The sequence below is a fragment of the Solanum pennellii genome, chromosome 4 (genome assembly GCF_001406875.1).
Source record: "Solanum pennellii chromosome 4, SPENNV200".
In the NCBI taxonomy this organism is placed as follows: Eukaryota; Viridiplantae; Streptophyta; class Magnoliopsida; order Solanales; family Solanaceae; genus Solanum; species Solanum pennellii.
The window spans coordinates 767,645-783,496 of record NC_028640.1 but is presented as its reverse complement, the minus strand read 5'-3'; the positions used below and the strand labels follow the sequence as shown (position 1 = coordinate 783,496).

Sequence of the window (15,852 nt, the reverse complement as noted above, 5' to 3'; positions counted from 1 at the left end):
CCTTAGTAATCAATTAATATGAGTATAGTCCTCACTAAACTTTGATTTGATTTAAAGAAATAGACAAAATAGGCACTTTCAAGTTTCAATCCATTGTTTTCTTATTTTTGTATGATTTTATGTCTTGATTTTTGATATTTATATTAAAATTTTATTAATTTGTCAATGCATTATAAATAATTCATTTTTCAGAGCATACCTTTGAACAATTTTTTTTCATTTTTGAACCCAAACTCAAAACAATTGATTAAGAATGAATAAATTTCTATCAATTCCATCACAAATCACGTTAGTTGCTTTTACGTCTGGTTCAAGTAAAATAATTTATATCCGTCCAAGCCAACTATATATAACCACGTGTATGTTTCTTTTTTTGCTATGGACATATATCATATATATTCACATCTATGCTTCTTTTCTTATGTCGAATTATTAAAAATAAAACAAAATACGAAAGTGATAGTATTCAATTATTAGAAAAGTCCAAAAATAAATAAATATAATTTCATCCGAATATATCGAACTCAAAAATATGATTACAATTATATTTAAACGATTGTGGACGATTTTTAATAGTACAAGAATATATTTGACCCTTTTTCGTAGCTATAGTATACCATTAGTCTTAATGGTATCGTTAAAATTAATAGAATATTCCTCTATAAATGCCACTTGTCACTATCTTTGTACGGCTTCAGGTAGAGGCAGAAAATATCAGATCCTTTCATAAAGCAACGTTTTCTTCACACATTCTCACCATTTTCCTCCAAATCTCCGCCATTGACGATCAGCTCAAACCTTCGTTTTTTTTTTGTTTATTTAAGCAAAAACTGTAACAATGACAGACGTAACTGATGATATAGCAGAGGAAATCTCGTTTCAAGGATTTGATGATGATTGTAGGTTGCTTCAAAGCCTTCTTAATGATGTTCTTCATAGAGAAGTTGGTCCTAAATTCATGGAAAAAGTTGAACGAACTCGTGTCCTTGCTCAGGTTTGTTTTAGGAACGATTTTTTTTTTTAGTATAAGGACTATAAACACATTGAACTACTGTTGATTTTTTCCCATTTTTTTGGTTGATTATTTATCATGTGGAGGATTTGCTATGAAAGATCTGTTTTCTGTATGCTTTCATCATTAGGTGTAATGGATTTGTGTTTTGCTTTTTTTTTTTGTACATGCATGTGCTCAAAATCATGTTGATTTAGTGATTGATGTTGTTTTGATGCGTCTGTTTTTATGTGTTCTGAGCTAGAGATGATAGTTGTTGAATGATTTTTTTTGATGTGTCGATATGAGGAAATTTTAGTATGTGTTATTGATCTGTTGAAATTCCTTTTGATCTATATATGTTGTTTGGATTCTTCAAAAAAGTGAACGGGTGCATGTGGATACTCGAAAAATAGTGTGTTTTTGGGGAATCTGATGAGTGTGGCATCGGAAAGGAAGGGTCCACACAGCTTAGTTTTTAATACCAGTATTAAAAAAATTAATATAATGCAGAAGTTTGTTGAATTTTGGGTATATTCTTTGAAAATGTCTTTGTGATGTCACAATGGATTGGTTTCTTTGTTCAAAAAGGGCAGTGGTAAGTGTAGAATTTACTATTTATAGTATGTGGTTTTACTAATAAGAAGAATTTTTTTCTTTCCATCTTTTAGGGTGCGTGTAACATGCGAATGGCGGGAATTGAGGATACAGCAGAGCTTCTTGAGAAACAACTGGCATCAGAGTTGTCAAAAATGACGTTAGAGGAGGCACTTGATCTTGCCCGTACGTTTAGCCATTATCTTAATTTGATGGGAATTGCAGAAACACATCATAGGTGAGTAGCCCTCATTTCTCTCTGCTCAGCTATTTCATTTACTAGCAAGCGCTTTATGGGTTGCTTATCGTAGTTACAGTAGTAAGGGTAGTAATTCTGAATGTTGAATTTACTCGGTGAAGATTTAAGTGCTTAAGTTTTTGCCTTTCAATAGAAAGGTATAGAAACTACTTAACTGTATTTGATATAACTGACTCATGTTTGTAGAGTACGCAAGACACGAGGAGTAGTACAATTGTCAAAATCTTGTGATGACATTTTCAACCACCTCTTACAGAGTGGTGTTCCCCCAGATCAGCTTTATGATACTGTTTGCAAGCAGGTTTGTTCTAATCATCCAATTTATCAGCACACTACATGTGGAAGTGTTTTGATCAGGCATTTTTTTTTATTTAAGAAAATTTTCTTCCTATGCAGGCGGTTGAGATTGTTCTCACTGCACATCCCACGCAAATAAACCGTCGTACCTTACAATACAAACACATCAGAATTGCAGTGAGTTCTCTTTCCCAGAATGTATTCCAGAAAAGAGTACAGTTGTATATTTGATCAAACCATCTTTGACACTGTTTCCCTGTTAATCTTTATTTTGTGTAGCACCTTTTGGAATATAATGACAGGCCTGATCTTGGGATTGAAGACAGAGAGATGCTGATTGAAGATCTGGTGGGTGCCATTGCATGTTGTAGGTATTAAAGCCATATATTGAATAACCTCACTGATCCAAAAAACTTGTGGTTATTGTAGGTCAGAGAGATGACATCTATATGGCAAACAGATGAGCTCAGGCGACACAAACCTACTCCAGTTGATGAAGCTAGGGCTGGTATTTTTTTGAGATTTGTACAAAATCTGATTTCGACACCTTTCCATTCTAGAAAGATAACAAGTTAAAATCTCAGGTTTACATATTGTGGAACAGACACTGTGGAAAGCTGTGCCTCATTATTTACGTCGAGTCAGCAATGCTTTAAAAAAGGTTTTGTTTAATATGATTTTTGACACTGTTGTAACAAAGGTATTCAATATGTTATAATTGGTTCTGCCTCCTCCTTTTAGCATACTGGAAGGCCTCTACCATTGACTTGCACGCCGATAAGATTTGGCTCTTGGATGGGGGGCGATCGAGATGGAAATCCAAATGTCACAGCAAAGGTTACATTTAATATACTTATACATGTAATAGACTTAGTGTTGTATTCCCAAACTAAGTTAAATCGTTATACTCTGGTGAATATGAAGTTTGCATGCATTACTTTTTCTGTGTTCAAGATCAAGTATAAATAAAACCTGTCACAGTAAAGTCTTGCTTCCACTTGGGTAATGTTACTTTTCTCACAAACATTGATGAAACTTCCTAGTATAAGTTCAGTAAACAATCATAGGAAAAAGATAAAATTTTGCTCAGCACATTCTTAACGAGAAACATTCTTTTCTGCTGCATTCCATTGTTTGTGTAAGCAAAGCCATCCATTGTACTGATAGTAATTTCCACCAATAAAATTAACATATACTTTTGTCATTTCAGGTCACAAAAGATGTCTCTCTTCTGTCCAGGTGGATGGCTATTGATCTTTATGTACGAGAAGTAGATAGCCTCAGATTTGAACTTTCCATGACTCAATGCAGTGAAAGATTTGCAAGATTGGCTCATGAAATCTTAGAAAAAGGTTTGTTATCTCAAAATTCTTTTGGAACTTTGCTCAGTGGGTCATCCTCTTGCTTGGTCGGTGGTAAATTTTTGGCTTTGGTTTTCAACTTTATGTTTAGGTAATGAGTAACAAATGAATCTGGTAATTTTAATCAATCAGCGATCCAAATATTATTTAACATGATTCAGATCATGAAGAAGCTAAGGTACCTGATGGTACTCTCTTTTCTTTCTTTTTAAAGTCTAGTAAAAATTTCAAATGTTCCCTGTTGGTGGATATCTTTTTCTTTTATCTTTTCTTCACCAAAAGTGTGCTATATAACAGAAGCACTGTAATGAGAAATCCACAGCAGTAGGTGTCTCTGCTCAATTTATTTAGCACTGAAACTGTTTTATTCCTATTCTTTTGATAACTGAGAAATCCCTGAGGGCTAGTGACATGTGGTTTAAAACTTGGTGGATACTATGTTAATTCTATGGTTTAGAGGTCGGCCGTTATTTGCTAGTCATGTTTTTTAAGATGCTAATCCTATTGTAGAACTTGTATGTCTCAGTCAAATGTTCAATTATTTGGCATGGGTTGTCAATCCAGAAATTTTTTCCTTCGTAAGGGATGTATTTGACTCTCAAACTTAGCCCTATGCCAGATAGCATAAATTCTAGCTTATTATTTACAGCAGACGGAGGCATTTTCACTTATCTATTCATCTTGTTTTTATGACATTCTCAAGCAGTTAGGCCATCTCGATTAAAATCTATTACTGAATTAGAAATCCAGGTATCTATGTTTTCTGATGGTCTCTCGGAATACCGTTCAGGAAATACCTCTGACAATCACTTTGACTCTTGGAATCACTCCTCAAATTGGAATCAATCAAAACATCAAGGACAACATGCTCCTCCTTTCCCTACACAGCTTCCTACCAGAGCTGATCTGCCCTCTTGCACAGGTAATGTATATTCATTATCCATTTCATTTATACTGACAACTTTACCTTATATCATCTAATACAGTAATGTCTTCAAAATGCTAGAATTTCTTCATTTCAGCTCGGTTATTATTATTGTTGTATTCTTAAGTAAATATACCCTCCTTCCCATTTTATGTGATGTTGCTCGACTGTCCACGCAATTTAAGAAAGAAAGAATGATTTTTGAGACTTGTGATTTATAACAAGCCATATATATGTGTATGACTATAAATAATCTTATTAAGGTTGAAGTGTGAAGTTTTAAAGTTTTGTTCCTAATTATATAAAGTTATCATTCTTATGGGACAAATAAAAAGGAAAAGTGCATCACATATACTAGGTTGCGTTAATTTTCTCTAGCTTTCTCGTTATTTTTTGTTGATTTCCATTATTGCATAGGGTTTGTGAAATCACGAACACATATCTATCAGGTTAATTTTTTTCTGTGCCTTCAAGATGCTTCAACGTTTTTGGGTCAATGAATTGGAATTTTGGATATCTCTAATCTTGTAGGAGTAACATAGAAAAATGTCCAATGTCTGTAAAAGCAGATACCATGATATGTTTATTGTTGTAATTCGTCATCCATGCTCAATGCTGTAAACTGACATTTGTGGTTTGTTATGGTTTCTGAAGTTCAATTTTCTGTGTTTGCTGTATCTTTCTCTCTTAAGTTGTTTTTCAGTATAAAATCAATGTTGACTAGTTACTGATAAGCATAACAAATGATCTTTCACAGCATGCAGTGATGTTGAGTCCCACTATCCTAGACTGGCTCTTCCAGGGACAGGTGTCATACCGCTCAAAAATAAGGTTAAGCTGGTTATGTGATTTCATTACAGTTGTCATTCTTGTCTGTTTATGCTCCTCTACCTTCAGAAATTAGTTTATTCCTTATTGTTTCTTACTCCAGAAAATACTCTGTTTCTCATGCATTATAAACCTTTACAGGATGGTCAGACTACTTCAAAAGTGGGTCCCCTTGATGGTGATTCTAGTAAAAATACTGAAAAGGCATACGGAAATGGAAATATAACACCACGGTCTGCTTCATTAAGCGCTAGTCAGCTTCTCCAAAGGAAACTTTTTGCCGAGAACCAGATCGGAAGGGCCAGCTTCCAAAAGCTAATGGAACCAAGCTCATCACATAGGCCTGGAATTGCGCCTTACAGGATTGTCCTTGGGGATGTAAAAGAAAAGGTATCCTCTTTGTTCCTACAACACTAGTCAGATATGCTCTCTTGCCTCAGACAACAAAGCTTTTATTGGAATTTGATACACGGAAACTTAAGAATGATAGGTATGTTTTCCTTTTTTTTTTTTTGCTTTGGAATTGGAAGGATTGTATTTATTTAGTAGGTTTATCCATACAAAAAGGAACTGATCTAAACGATATATTTCCATTCGCATCTCCTTCAAGAGCTTTTAATGTAAAGAAAGGAGATGCATCAAAAACAAACAACTTGTTCATATGCATATTTGGATCCATAGTCTTCCTTCCATAATCAGCTAATATATCTGCTACTGAGTTAGCCTCCCCCGTTATATGTTTCAAAGTTGATCCTTGAGTACTTTCTCCAGTACATTTCTCCACAATATGGTAGATGATGGTTCTGTTTTGATGGTATGGTACTGAAAAGATGTCAAATCTAGCAAATCTATCTTCTTTGATACCCAAAATATCTTTGTAAAATACAATGTATTTCAACAACCAGAACTTTATATTTAATTGCATGTAGAGAGTACAATTACAACTGTTCATTATTGTTATTCATCTTTACCATGTTAAATCTTTTGACATTTTGATAAGAAATGGATTTGATTTTGGTTTAGGTTTGTTTGGGTTGTCATTTGGAAAACAATGTGCTTGTTTAGATTTGGTTTTGGAAGGGTGGGTTTGTCTGTTAGAAGAATTGTTTTCTGAGTAGTAGGCCTTTGATTCCTTTCTGTTTCTGAAAAAAAACACAAAAGTCATAGCTGCTATTCCTGCACACAAAAAATGTTGCTGTTTGTTATTACTTGTGTGCACTTCTAAGAATGAAAATGTGGAAACTACAGTCAGGGTTCTTCAGAGTGGAAATTTCCACCCCGGTAGTCATTTTGATAATTTGGTTGCCAGATGGTTCTTAGTCACTTGGTGTTAATACATGGTTGATAAATGAACTTTTAGTTGTAACTATGCAGTTCCTGAGTACCATCACTTCCAACTAGCGGCCGAGTTCTAGTTTTTTTTGTTAAGCAAGAAATTGGTTGGTAGATATGAGAATGATAAATCGAAATTGATTTGACACGTATTAGTTGGATTTTATAATTCGTGGAGGTAGTTTTCCGAAGAGATAAATGTCAAAAACACACAAAACTATTTTTTTTAGTATCATATCCAAACTATTGAAAGTTTGAGTTTCATACCTAAACTATCACTTATTAGTTTAAAAAACACACTCCTCTCTTTTATTACACTCTCTTCATGGTGTGTGTACTACACTCTATTTTAACTAAAAAGTTGTTACATCACACTCCACACTTCACATGGACAAAACATTCCACATTTACAAAATAAGTTATTATTATTATTAGTTAAAACAAAATATGAAATAATTATTATCCATAAAATAATATTTTATAAAAAATAAAATGTGTATTTTTCTTACCCTACTTCATTACTTCCTCTCACCATGCCCCCCCCCCCCATTTTTTAGTTCTTTTTTTGTTTAAATTTCTTTTTATAAAACTATTTAATCCCCCCACCCTACTCCAAATAATAATTAATATAATATTTCTTTAAAAAAAATAAATCTACCCACTCCACCTAATCCTCCGCTTCCAATTTTTTTTTCTTCTGATTTTATGTTAGACATATACATATCTTTTTAGGAAAGTATACTTTAGTTTCCACCGCAACACTTTTTTAAAAAAATAAATTTTTTATTTGTTATATTAGGTACATAGGTAGAATTTATTTTTCTAAAAATATATGCACATATCTTACACAAAATGAGAAAAGTGAAAAAAAATAAAATAAGTTAGCAGCGGGGAGTTAAATACGGAATGAGTGGGTGGCTTTTTTTGGGGGAGAGGGGGGGGGATGAATTTATAAATATTTTATAAAAGAAATTTAAAAAAGTAAAAGATAGGGGATTGTCCGGAAAGGGGGGGGGGGAGTGTACGAGGAGGAGGTGATGGATTGAGGTAAGAAAAATAATTTAAATATATTTTTTAAGAAAATAATGTTTTGGGATAGTGATATTTTAATCTTTAATTAATAGTAATAGTTTATTATTTAATTTTTATCGAGGTGAAATGTTTTATCAATGTGAAATGACATATGTCAAGGTTTTCTCCAAAAAAAAGAGTATAGTACGCACACTATTGAAGTGTGTTTTAGGTATGAAACTCAAAAAGAGAAATAGTTCAGGTGTGTTCTCGACACTTTATGTCTTTGCTGAACAAAACAAGATGTGAATTCTTGTCATGATAAAGGACAAGCTTGTATCCTCTATATTCAGTTTACTTGTGTATACTGTGTGCAAGTAGTTGTTTGATCGTAGCATATTTGTTTGGATAAACTCAACTTTCTGATGTTTGCGGAGTTGAGGATAGGCTAATATCCTTTATCAATGTAGCAATTTTTATTTTCCATGTCCCATATGGAACAATCCTAAGTTAAAAAGTTCTTATAGTCCTTCAAAATTGAATTTCCAACTAGTGTCTTTGGACTACCATAGTGTTTGATGATGGTAATCTTTTCTAAATTCAGCTCCTCAAGTCACGGAAGCGGCTGGAGCTTCTTCTTGAAGATCTTCCATGTGACCATGATCCTATGGATTATTATGAAACATCAGATCAGCTTTTGGAACCACTTCTATTGTGCTATGACTCGCTGGTACTAGTCAATCCTTTTTGCTTTTGTAATCCGTTTATTTAAGATTTCTTAAGAAAAACTGTTAATACTCACGGATAACTCCTAGTTCTCAAAAATGTAAATATTGGGTGCGTTGCAGCAATCATGTGGGTCTGGGGTTCTAGCTGATGGCCGGCTTGCTGACCTAATCAGGCGGGTTTCTACATTTGGGATGGTCTTAATGAAGCTTGACCTTCGGCAGGTATATGTTTTTTCATGTTACGGGTGAGTTTTAGTGAAACACATGCTTATATCAAGCCAATGAATCAGGAATCTGGTAGGCACTCTGAGGCACTTGATGCAATCACAAATTACTTGGACATGGGTACATACAGTGAGTGGGATGAAGAAAAAAAGCTGGACTTTCTGATAAAAGAGCTAAAGGGGAAAAGGCCTTTGGTTCCTCCTACTATAGAGGTAAGATAATGTACTTCTATCCTATTTTAAGTATATTCTTTAGTTATCTTTGTATTTTTTTAATTGATCTAATCTTCCGTGCCTTCACAAGAGGAAAAGAATGAGATTTAATAGAACCCATTTAACACTAGAGATAGCTTGCATGCCCAAAACTGTAGGCAAGAGAAGTATCTTAATGAGTGGTTAGTACTGGGAGTTGCAACTCAATCCTTTCGCTGCTTAAAGCTCTGCATCCCTCTATCTACGAATAATATAGGAACCTTTAAGGGAATCCTCATGTGTTGCATCACTAAACTTGCACCCCATGTATTCCTTGGATTGAAGAGAGTTCAATAATCACAAAATATAGTTGGGAATGCTACCGAAGAGTGGTTGGAGTTTGGATGGGCATAAAATGGGAAAGACTGGACCGGGAAGTGATATTAGGTAGTGAGTATCAAAGCCATATCATTATACTCTTTTAGTATATTGAGTAACAAGGTAGATAGCTGATTCTTGGATTGGGAAATGATATTGGATAGGGAGTAAACTAATGAGTACCTAAGTTTTTACCACTTGAGTGAAGTGTATTCATGTTGCAATTTAATTAGCTGACAAAGTCTGTGGCTTGAGTTCCTTTATTAGATTGCTGGTTCCTATTCTTCGTCTTGGACCTGAATGTTTTTTCTAAAACCTTTCTATTATAGGTTCCGCCTGATGTCAAAGAAGTCTTGGACACGTTCAAAGTAGCAGCTGAATTAGGAAGCGATTCACTTGGAGCTTATGTTATTTCCATGGCTTCAAATGTATGATCAATATCAATATTCACATGGTGTACTCATAGGGCTACCTTTGGCAGTGGTGGAACGGTTCAGCTAAATCTGCCCAAAGGATATCTGATCTCAAGTTTTAGGCTACTTGTTTCCGTTTTCTATTATATATACTTACATTTTGATGCATGTTCATTTGGCAGGCCAGTGACGTCCTAGCCGTAGAGCTTTTACAGAAGGATGCACGCCTTGCTGTTGCTGGGGAACTAGGCAGGCCTTGTCCTGGTGGAACGTAAGACTGATTTCTCTTTGGTTGCCGATGCAATAATAGAACTTTCTTCATGAACTTACGCAAAAACTTATGTGCATTTGGATGTCTGGCTGTGCACTAAATTTTCAGAATTAATATGATCTATATTCATGCAGTAGGGCTAATGTTAAGCCAATGAATTGTCTTTTCAGTTTTCATCTTATGCTGGTACTTGTAAAATTTCCATCTCATGGAAGGTGGTAATTTTTCAATTCTTATTATTTATCTGCATTCAGACAAGTTCACATGCCTACGGGGCAATCTCTTTTCCCCTTTAGATGATTGGATATAATCTTTATGTTCTTCCTTTCTTTCTTACATTGTAGGATTAATCTTTAATGCTAAATATTTATGTATACAGACTGCGGGTCGTTCCTCTGTTTGAGACCGTGAAAGACTTGAGAGAAGCTGGCTCAGTGATTAGAAGATTACTATCAATTGATTGGTATAGGGACCACGTCATAAAGAACGACAATGGGCATCAGGAGGTATTTATGACATGATGCATTAGGCTATCTAAAAAAGTTTCACTTTTGGGCTTAGCTCATGGTTGGTGTGCACAGGTTATGGTTGGTTATTCTGATTCTGGAAAAGATGCTGGCCGTTTCACTGCTGCATGGGAGCTTTACAAAGCTCAAGAAGATGTTGTAGCTGCATGTAATGAATATGGAATAAAAATAACTCTATTCCATGGACGCGGTGGAAGCATTGGCCGTGGTGGTGGTCCTACATACCTTGCAATTCAATCCCAGCCACCTGGATCTGTTATGGTTAGTTTTCAGTTAAACTGTCTTGAAGTTCCTAATACATGCTATGTACCTGAAGAATTGCTTTAATTATATCATGGGTGCGTTGATTAAGATCAGGTTGTTCATAACCATATAGTTCCAGTCACCATGTGGTAGTAACTGGCTACTCCATCTTAATGTCAAGACAAGGGGAGTATAGTTGGATAGGAATTGGTTTTACTAAAGATATCATATATTTCCATAATTATCCGGGAGCCAAAGACAGACGTGTATGTGTTCATTACCCTATTTTAGAATTCATTGAATTGCCACAAATTTCCTTCCTACCTTTGTTGCTTCCTCTTCGTCTAAGTCTTTTTAACTTCCTATCTGACCACTCACAATATGCTCTCTAACTTATCATGCATAACAAAATTTGACTAGATTATCAAAAATATGGCACAACCTGTGGACATAAGTTTGCTGATTCTTAAACTAAGTTTTTGCTCTTCTTTGCTATCAGAAAAGCCTTAACATCACCTCCCTGCAATGCACTAAGAAGTTTTTTTAATTTATTGCTGAAATTATCAGGGTTCTCTTAGATCTACGGAACAAGGAGAAATGGTGCAGGCGAAATTCGGATTACCCCAAATGGCTGTTCGGCAGCTAGAGATATACACTACAGCTGTTCTACTTGCTACTTTACGTCCCCCACAGCCTCCAAGGGAACAAAAATGGCGTAATCTGATGGATGACATATCAAATTTGAGCTGCAGGAGTTATAGAAGCACAGTATATGAAAACCCTGAGTTCCTTACTTACTTCCACGAAGCAACACCTCAGGCTGAGCTAGGATATCTCAACATTGGTAGCCGTCCAACAAGGAGAAAGAGTTCTGGTGGAATCGGTCAACTCCGTGCAATTCCATGGATATTTGCATGGACCCAGACAAGATTTGTCCTCCCTGCATGGCTTGGAGTTGGTGCAGGCTTGAAAGGTGTTTGTGACAAGGGACATACAGAAGACTTACGCGCAATGTACAGAGAATGGCCCTTCTTCCAGTCCACTGTTGATCTGATAGAGATGGTTTTAGGGAAAGCAGACATTCCTATAGCCAAGCATTATGATGATGTTCTAGTGTCTGAATCACGAAGGGGACTCGGTGCAGAAATGCGGAGGGAGCTCTTGTCAACAGGAAACTATGTCCTACAGGTCACTGGTCATGAGAAGCTATCAGCAAACAACCGTAGCTTGCGAAGGTTAATCGAGAGCAGGCTTCCATATCTGAATCCAATGAATATACTTCAGGTGGAGATATTAAAGAGGTTGAGAAGCGATGAAGATAACCATAAGCTTAGAGATGCATTGCTCATTACTATAAATGGTATTGCAGCCGGGATGAGGAACACTGGCTAAAGGCCAACAAGTTCAGGTATGAAGTACTTATATAAAATGTAGATGAAATTATAGCCTATCCTTCTATAACCTATTACTAGTTTTAATTTTCTTCACGTACTTTCTCTATGTTATATTTTGTGATTAAGCATTTGAACGATCAAACATCGAAATGAAATTTCCTTTCAATTTACACAGAGTGCTTGGTGTATCTAGTATCTACTTGTAATTGTAGTGTCTATTATGCATAGTTGATTATAAATTTCAATAAACAAAAAGTTGGTTCCAAGTGTTTCTTCCTTGGGACAATTTAAAGCGTTAGTCATTACACATACATACTGTGGTAAGTGGAGAATATGGTTCATCTTCTAAGAGGAAACAGTACTCATAAAATGCTAGGTGTTTCCCTCTACCATGAATGGAATATAATATGATCTCATGTCCAAATCATATACTATGGTACCATTTTTTGGCTTTTACTTTTAAGCATATAATATGGGATTCTATATGTTATTTAAAGAAGATTCTACCTCAGACAAATATGAGTGAGGTTCAATCATCTTTTACAAAATCAATGTATATTTGAGAAACTCCCAAATGTTGCATAAAATCTTTTCATTTTGGTAAAAATGGTGTTGTCCAGCTTTGTTTTGCCAGTCTTTGCTTAAGCTATTAGCTGTGTATGATAACAGAGCTAGGATTTTTATTAAATAGGTTCAAAATATGAAAGAAATAAACACACGATGAACTTAAAGAGCTTAAAGAAAATTCAACACGTACTATATTATGATTGCATAAGAAATAAGTTTTAACCATGTATATAGAATTGAGCGTGAATTAATATAATGTTTTCTCCTTTTGATGACCACCTTGTATTTGACATTCACTTGGCTTAATTAATTTGAATTTGTATCATGTAGCATTCGTAAAAGAAAACACTCCGTTTCAAGAATTTCTATATATTCTTAGAGCTCGAATCTGTGACCTCTGATTATGACATAACTTAAGCCAACTAAGGATGTTATTTCCTCCTATTATTCTTTCAAGTCATTAGGGTTGTGAAAAGTCATTTCATTTTCTTTAATTTGTTGAATTCTTGTTTGTGACCCCAAAAAGCAATTAACTTTCCATGATTCAGTCATTCACTTTATGACAAAAGAAGAGAAATAATGGAGAAAACGAGATGCACAATATCATAACCTAGTATCTTAAATGGTCTCAAAGATCATCATGAAAATCTCATTATTTATAATACAAGTTCCTATTATAAACCTCGTTATAAATCAAAATCACATGGAACTACAAATTCTTTAGACATATATACTATAAGGGCTCGGTTGGATATAAGTTATTTTGCGATTTTATCCCAACTAAATATGGGATAAGCTCAACCTAAAATTATAATATTTAATCAACTTTGAACTGAAAAAACCAACATGGATTGTTGTAGGATAGTTGTGATTCCTCGGAGTCCCTAAAATGAAAACAATTTTGTTGGAAGTGTCATTATCTCCGTGAATAAGCTTTGTAATGCGCAAATCCAAATTTAGTCGAAACATTTTAATCAGATACCAAGCACTATATAGGAAACAATGAAAAACACTTTAAATTGAAAAGACATTGATGGGGATGCAAATATTGTAGTGTCCATAAATAAGGACACAATACTAGAAACTATCTAGCTAGCTGCAGGCATTATAATATGATAAGATGTTAGTGTGTACTGTGTACTGTCCATAGTCTCCTCATTCATAACCTTGAAAGTGTACACATTTCATGTCCACAAATTAACTACGATCTAGTTTGGGAAAATTCAGTAACTATGATTCAAACTTTATATCTCGATTAAGAAATTCACATAATACATTAATTTATCTATCTCAAATCCAATTATTGTCATGTATTTAGACAAATCCCACATCGAAAAGAATATAAAATGAAGTGCTAATTGAATAGTATAACACTATAAGAAATATGTCGTATTGTGGTGACTCCATAAGAATGTTCTTTCTCATCGTTTTTCTTTTAGCTAGTTGTTAACTGAGTCTGGATCCGAATCAACTTTTGTGAAGACCTTCTAGTTTTGTTGCTTCTTCTCGACTCAATAACTAGTTATGTGACATCAACGTAGGTATCAAATACAAGACATTTGGTTTACCAAGAAGTCTTACTATTTTTAACACAATATTTTAAAAGATTCTAAATCTATAGGTGTCAATTTATAAGATCAAGTCAACACCTTATCGGAAATGCCAGAATATATATATAAAAATATACATATCAATTACTCTAAAAGAAAAAATAAATCTTTTAGCATTTACTTTAGAGTCAAACATGTGTGATTTAGTGTGAATGATAACATACAATTAAGTTATAGTGGACGTGATTATATTTATTTAATTGAGTCTTAGCCCTTAGGCATAAAATCCATCATTTAAGTATGGATTGTGAACCACCATTACTTGAAAAGCATGTTAGGGTCAACTAGCACTATGAGAAGCACTTTTTTTAAAAAAATATACGTGTAATTTATACACACTAATATAGTGTAATTTTTTTTTAATTATTAAAAACATAATAATTACAAGCTTGCAGCTAACTATTCATAATATGACACATTAATTACTTTTAAAAATGGCCAAATACATAAACAGATCCCTAAACTTGTTGGGTTTTTTTTCCCTCAGGTACCTCAACTACGTCATTTTTCTATTGAATCATTGAACCACCCATAATTTATTCCTTTAAAACTCTGTTGGTTGATTTTGATCGGCTTTTCTATTGTAAATGCCTTTAATTGTGTTAGAATTGTAATAATTTTGATTGAAGGAGTGAAGACAAATCGTGTTAGTCTCATTTGTTTTCTAATGTGTTCAAATGACTTAAGTAAACACAATTATTCTCGAACATTTTCACTATTGGACTAATGAGTTGTGGAACAACATATGTATCCTCTATCAATACCCCTCATAAATCTGGTTCCACATCAGACAACGGTGTTTGTTTAAAGGGAACAAATTATGGGGATTCAATGATTCAATAGGAAAATGATGTAGTTGAAGTACCTGGGGAAAAAAACCCAACAAGTTTAGGGATCTACTTATGTATTTGGCCTTTAAAAATGGTAATAATTATGTGATGCCCTTAGGAAGGGTGAGTCCGTCTAAACAAGTTAAGTAGGACTGACAGACTTTAAACTGATAAATTTTTAAAGATGAAGCGTATATGATATTTAAGTGAATTCACAAATTCACATGAAAAACTCACATTTTTAGATTCTATATTTATTAGATCAAAAAATAAATTTATATATATCTAAACTTTAAACGGATAATATATGTCATAAAGCTAGTTGTATAAAATTGTATTTTACTTATGTTACTGATTACATTAGATATAATTAATAATAGCATGAAAATGACAACCCACCAAAGGAGACCTTAAAGAGATCGAGTAATCAAAACAAGATACATATTTTTATTTGTTCAGTTTAAATTTTATGTCTACTAAAATATAATATAATTATCTCAATATTCTATATTAAAATAATTTATCGTGAAAAGTAATTTTTAAAATAACTAATTAATACTAAAAATGATTAAATTATGAAAAAATATTTTTTCTATTCATAGGCTAAAAAAAAGTATCTTAATTTGCCACGCTATAACGTTGGACAAATTTCGAAAAGCTCATTATTCAACATGTCACAATTTTTTTATAAAAAAAAAAAGTTTCTTGTTCCTTTGTTTTTATCACTATAATATAATTCAAGAAAAATATTATAGTGATAAAATATGTGTCCATTTGTCTAAAAAAAATCATATTAAGGAAGCAACTTTATTCTAATAGAAGCACTAATAAAATTGTTTTAAAAAATTAATTTATATGATTAAAGTGTAGGCTT

At 33.7% G+C, this 15,852-nt stretch overlaps 1 protein-coding gene across 1 annotated transcript; it reads left to right on the top strand.

Annotated features, from left to right (window-relative positions):
- The first annotated feature begins 650 nt into the window (after positions 1-650).
- On the top strand, positions 651-12,147 carry LOC107018204 (phosphoenolpyruvate carboxylase 4). The gene is made up of 20 exons (XM_015218623.2): positions 651-994; positions 1,663-1,826; positions 2,034-2,148; positions 2,244-2,321; positions 2,424-2,492; positions 2,574-2,652; positions 2,729-2,805; positions 2,886-2,981; positions 3,355-3,496; positions 4,296-4,427; positions 5,188-5,261; positions 5,400-5,648; positions 8,206-8,331; positions 8,450-8,551; positions 8,620-8,766; positions 9,453-9,551; positions 9,719-9,807; positions 10,187-10,313; positions 10,389-10,595; positions 11,145-12,147. Exons 1-20 carry the CDS (start codon positions 839-841, stop codon positions 11,967-11,969), a joined length of 3,153 nt encoding a protein of 1,050 aa, XP_015074109.1. The 5' UTR covers positions 651-838; the 3' UTR covers positions 11,970-12,147.
- Positions 12,148-15,852: the final 3,705 nt, after the last annotated feature.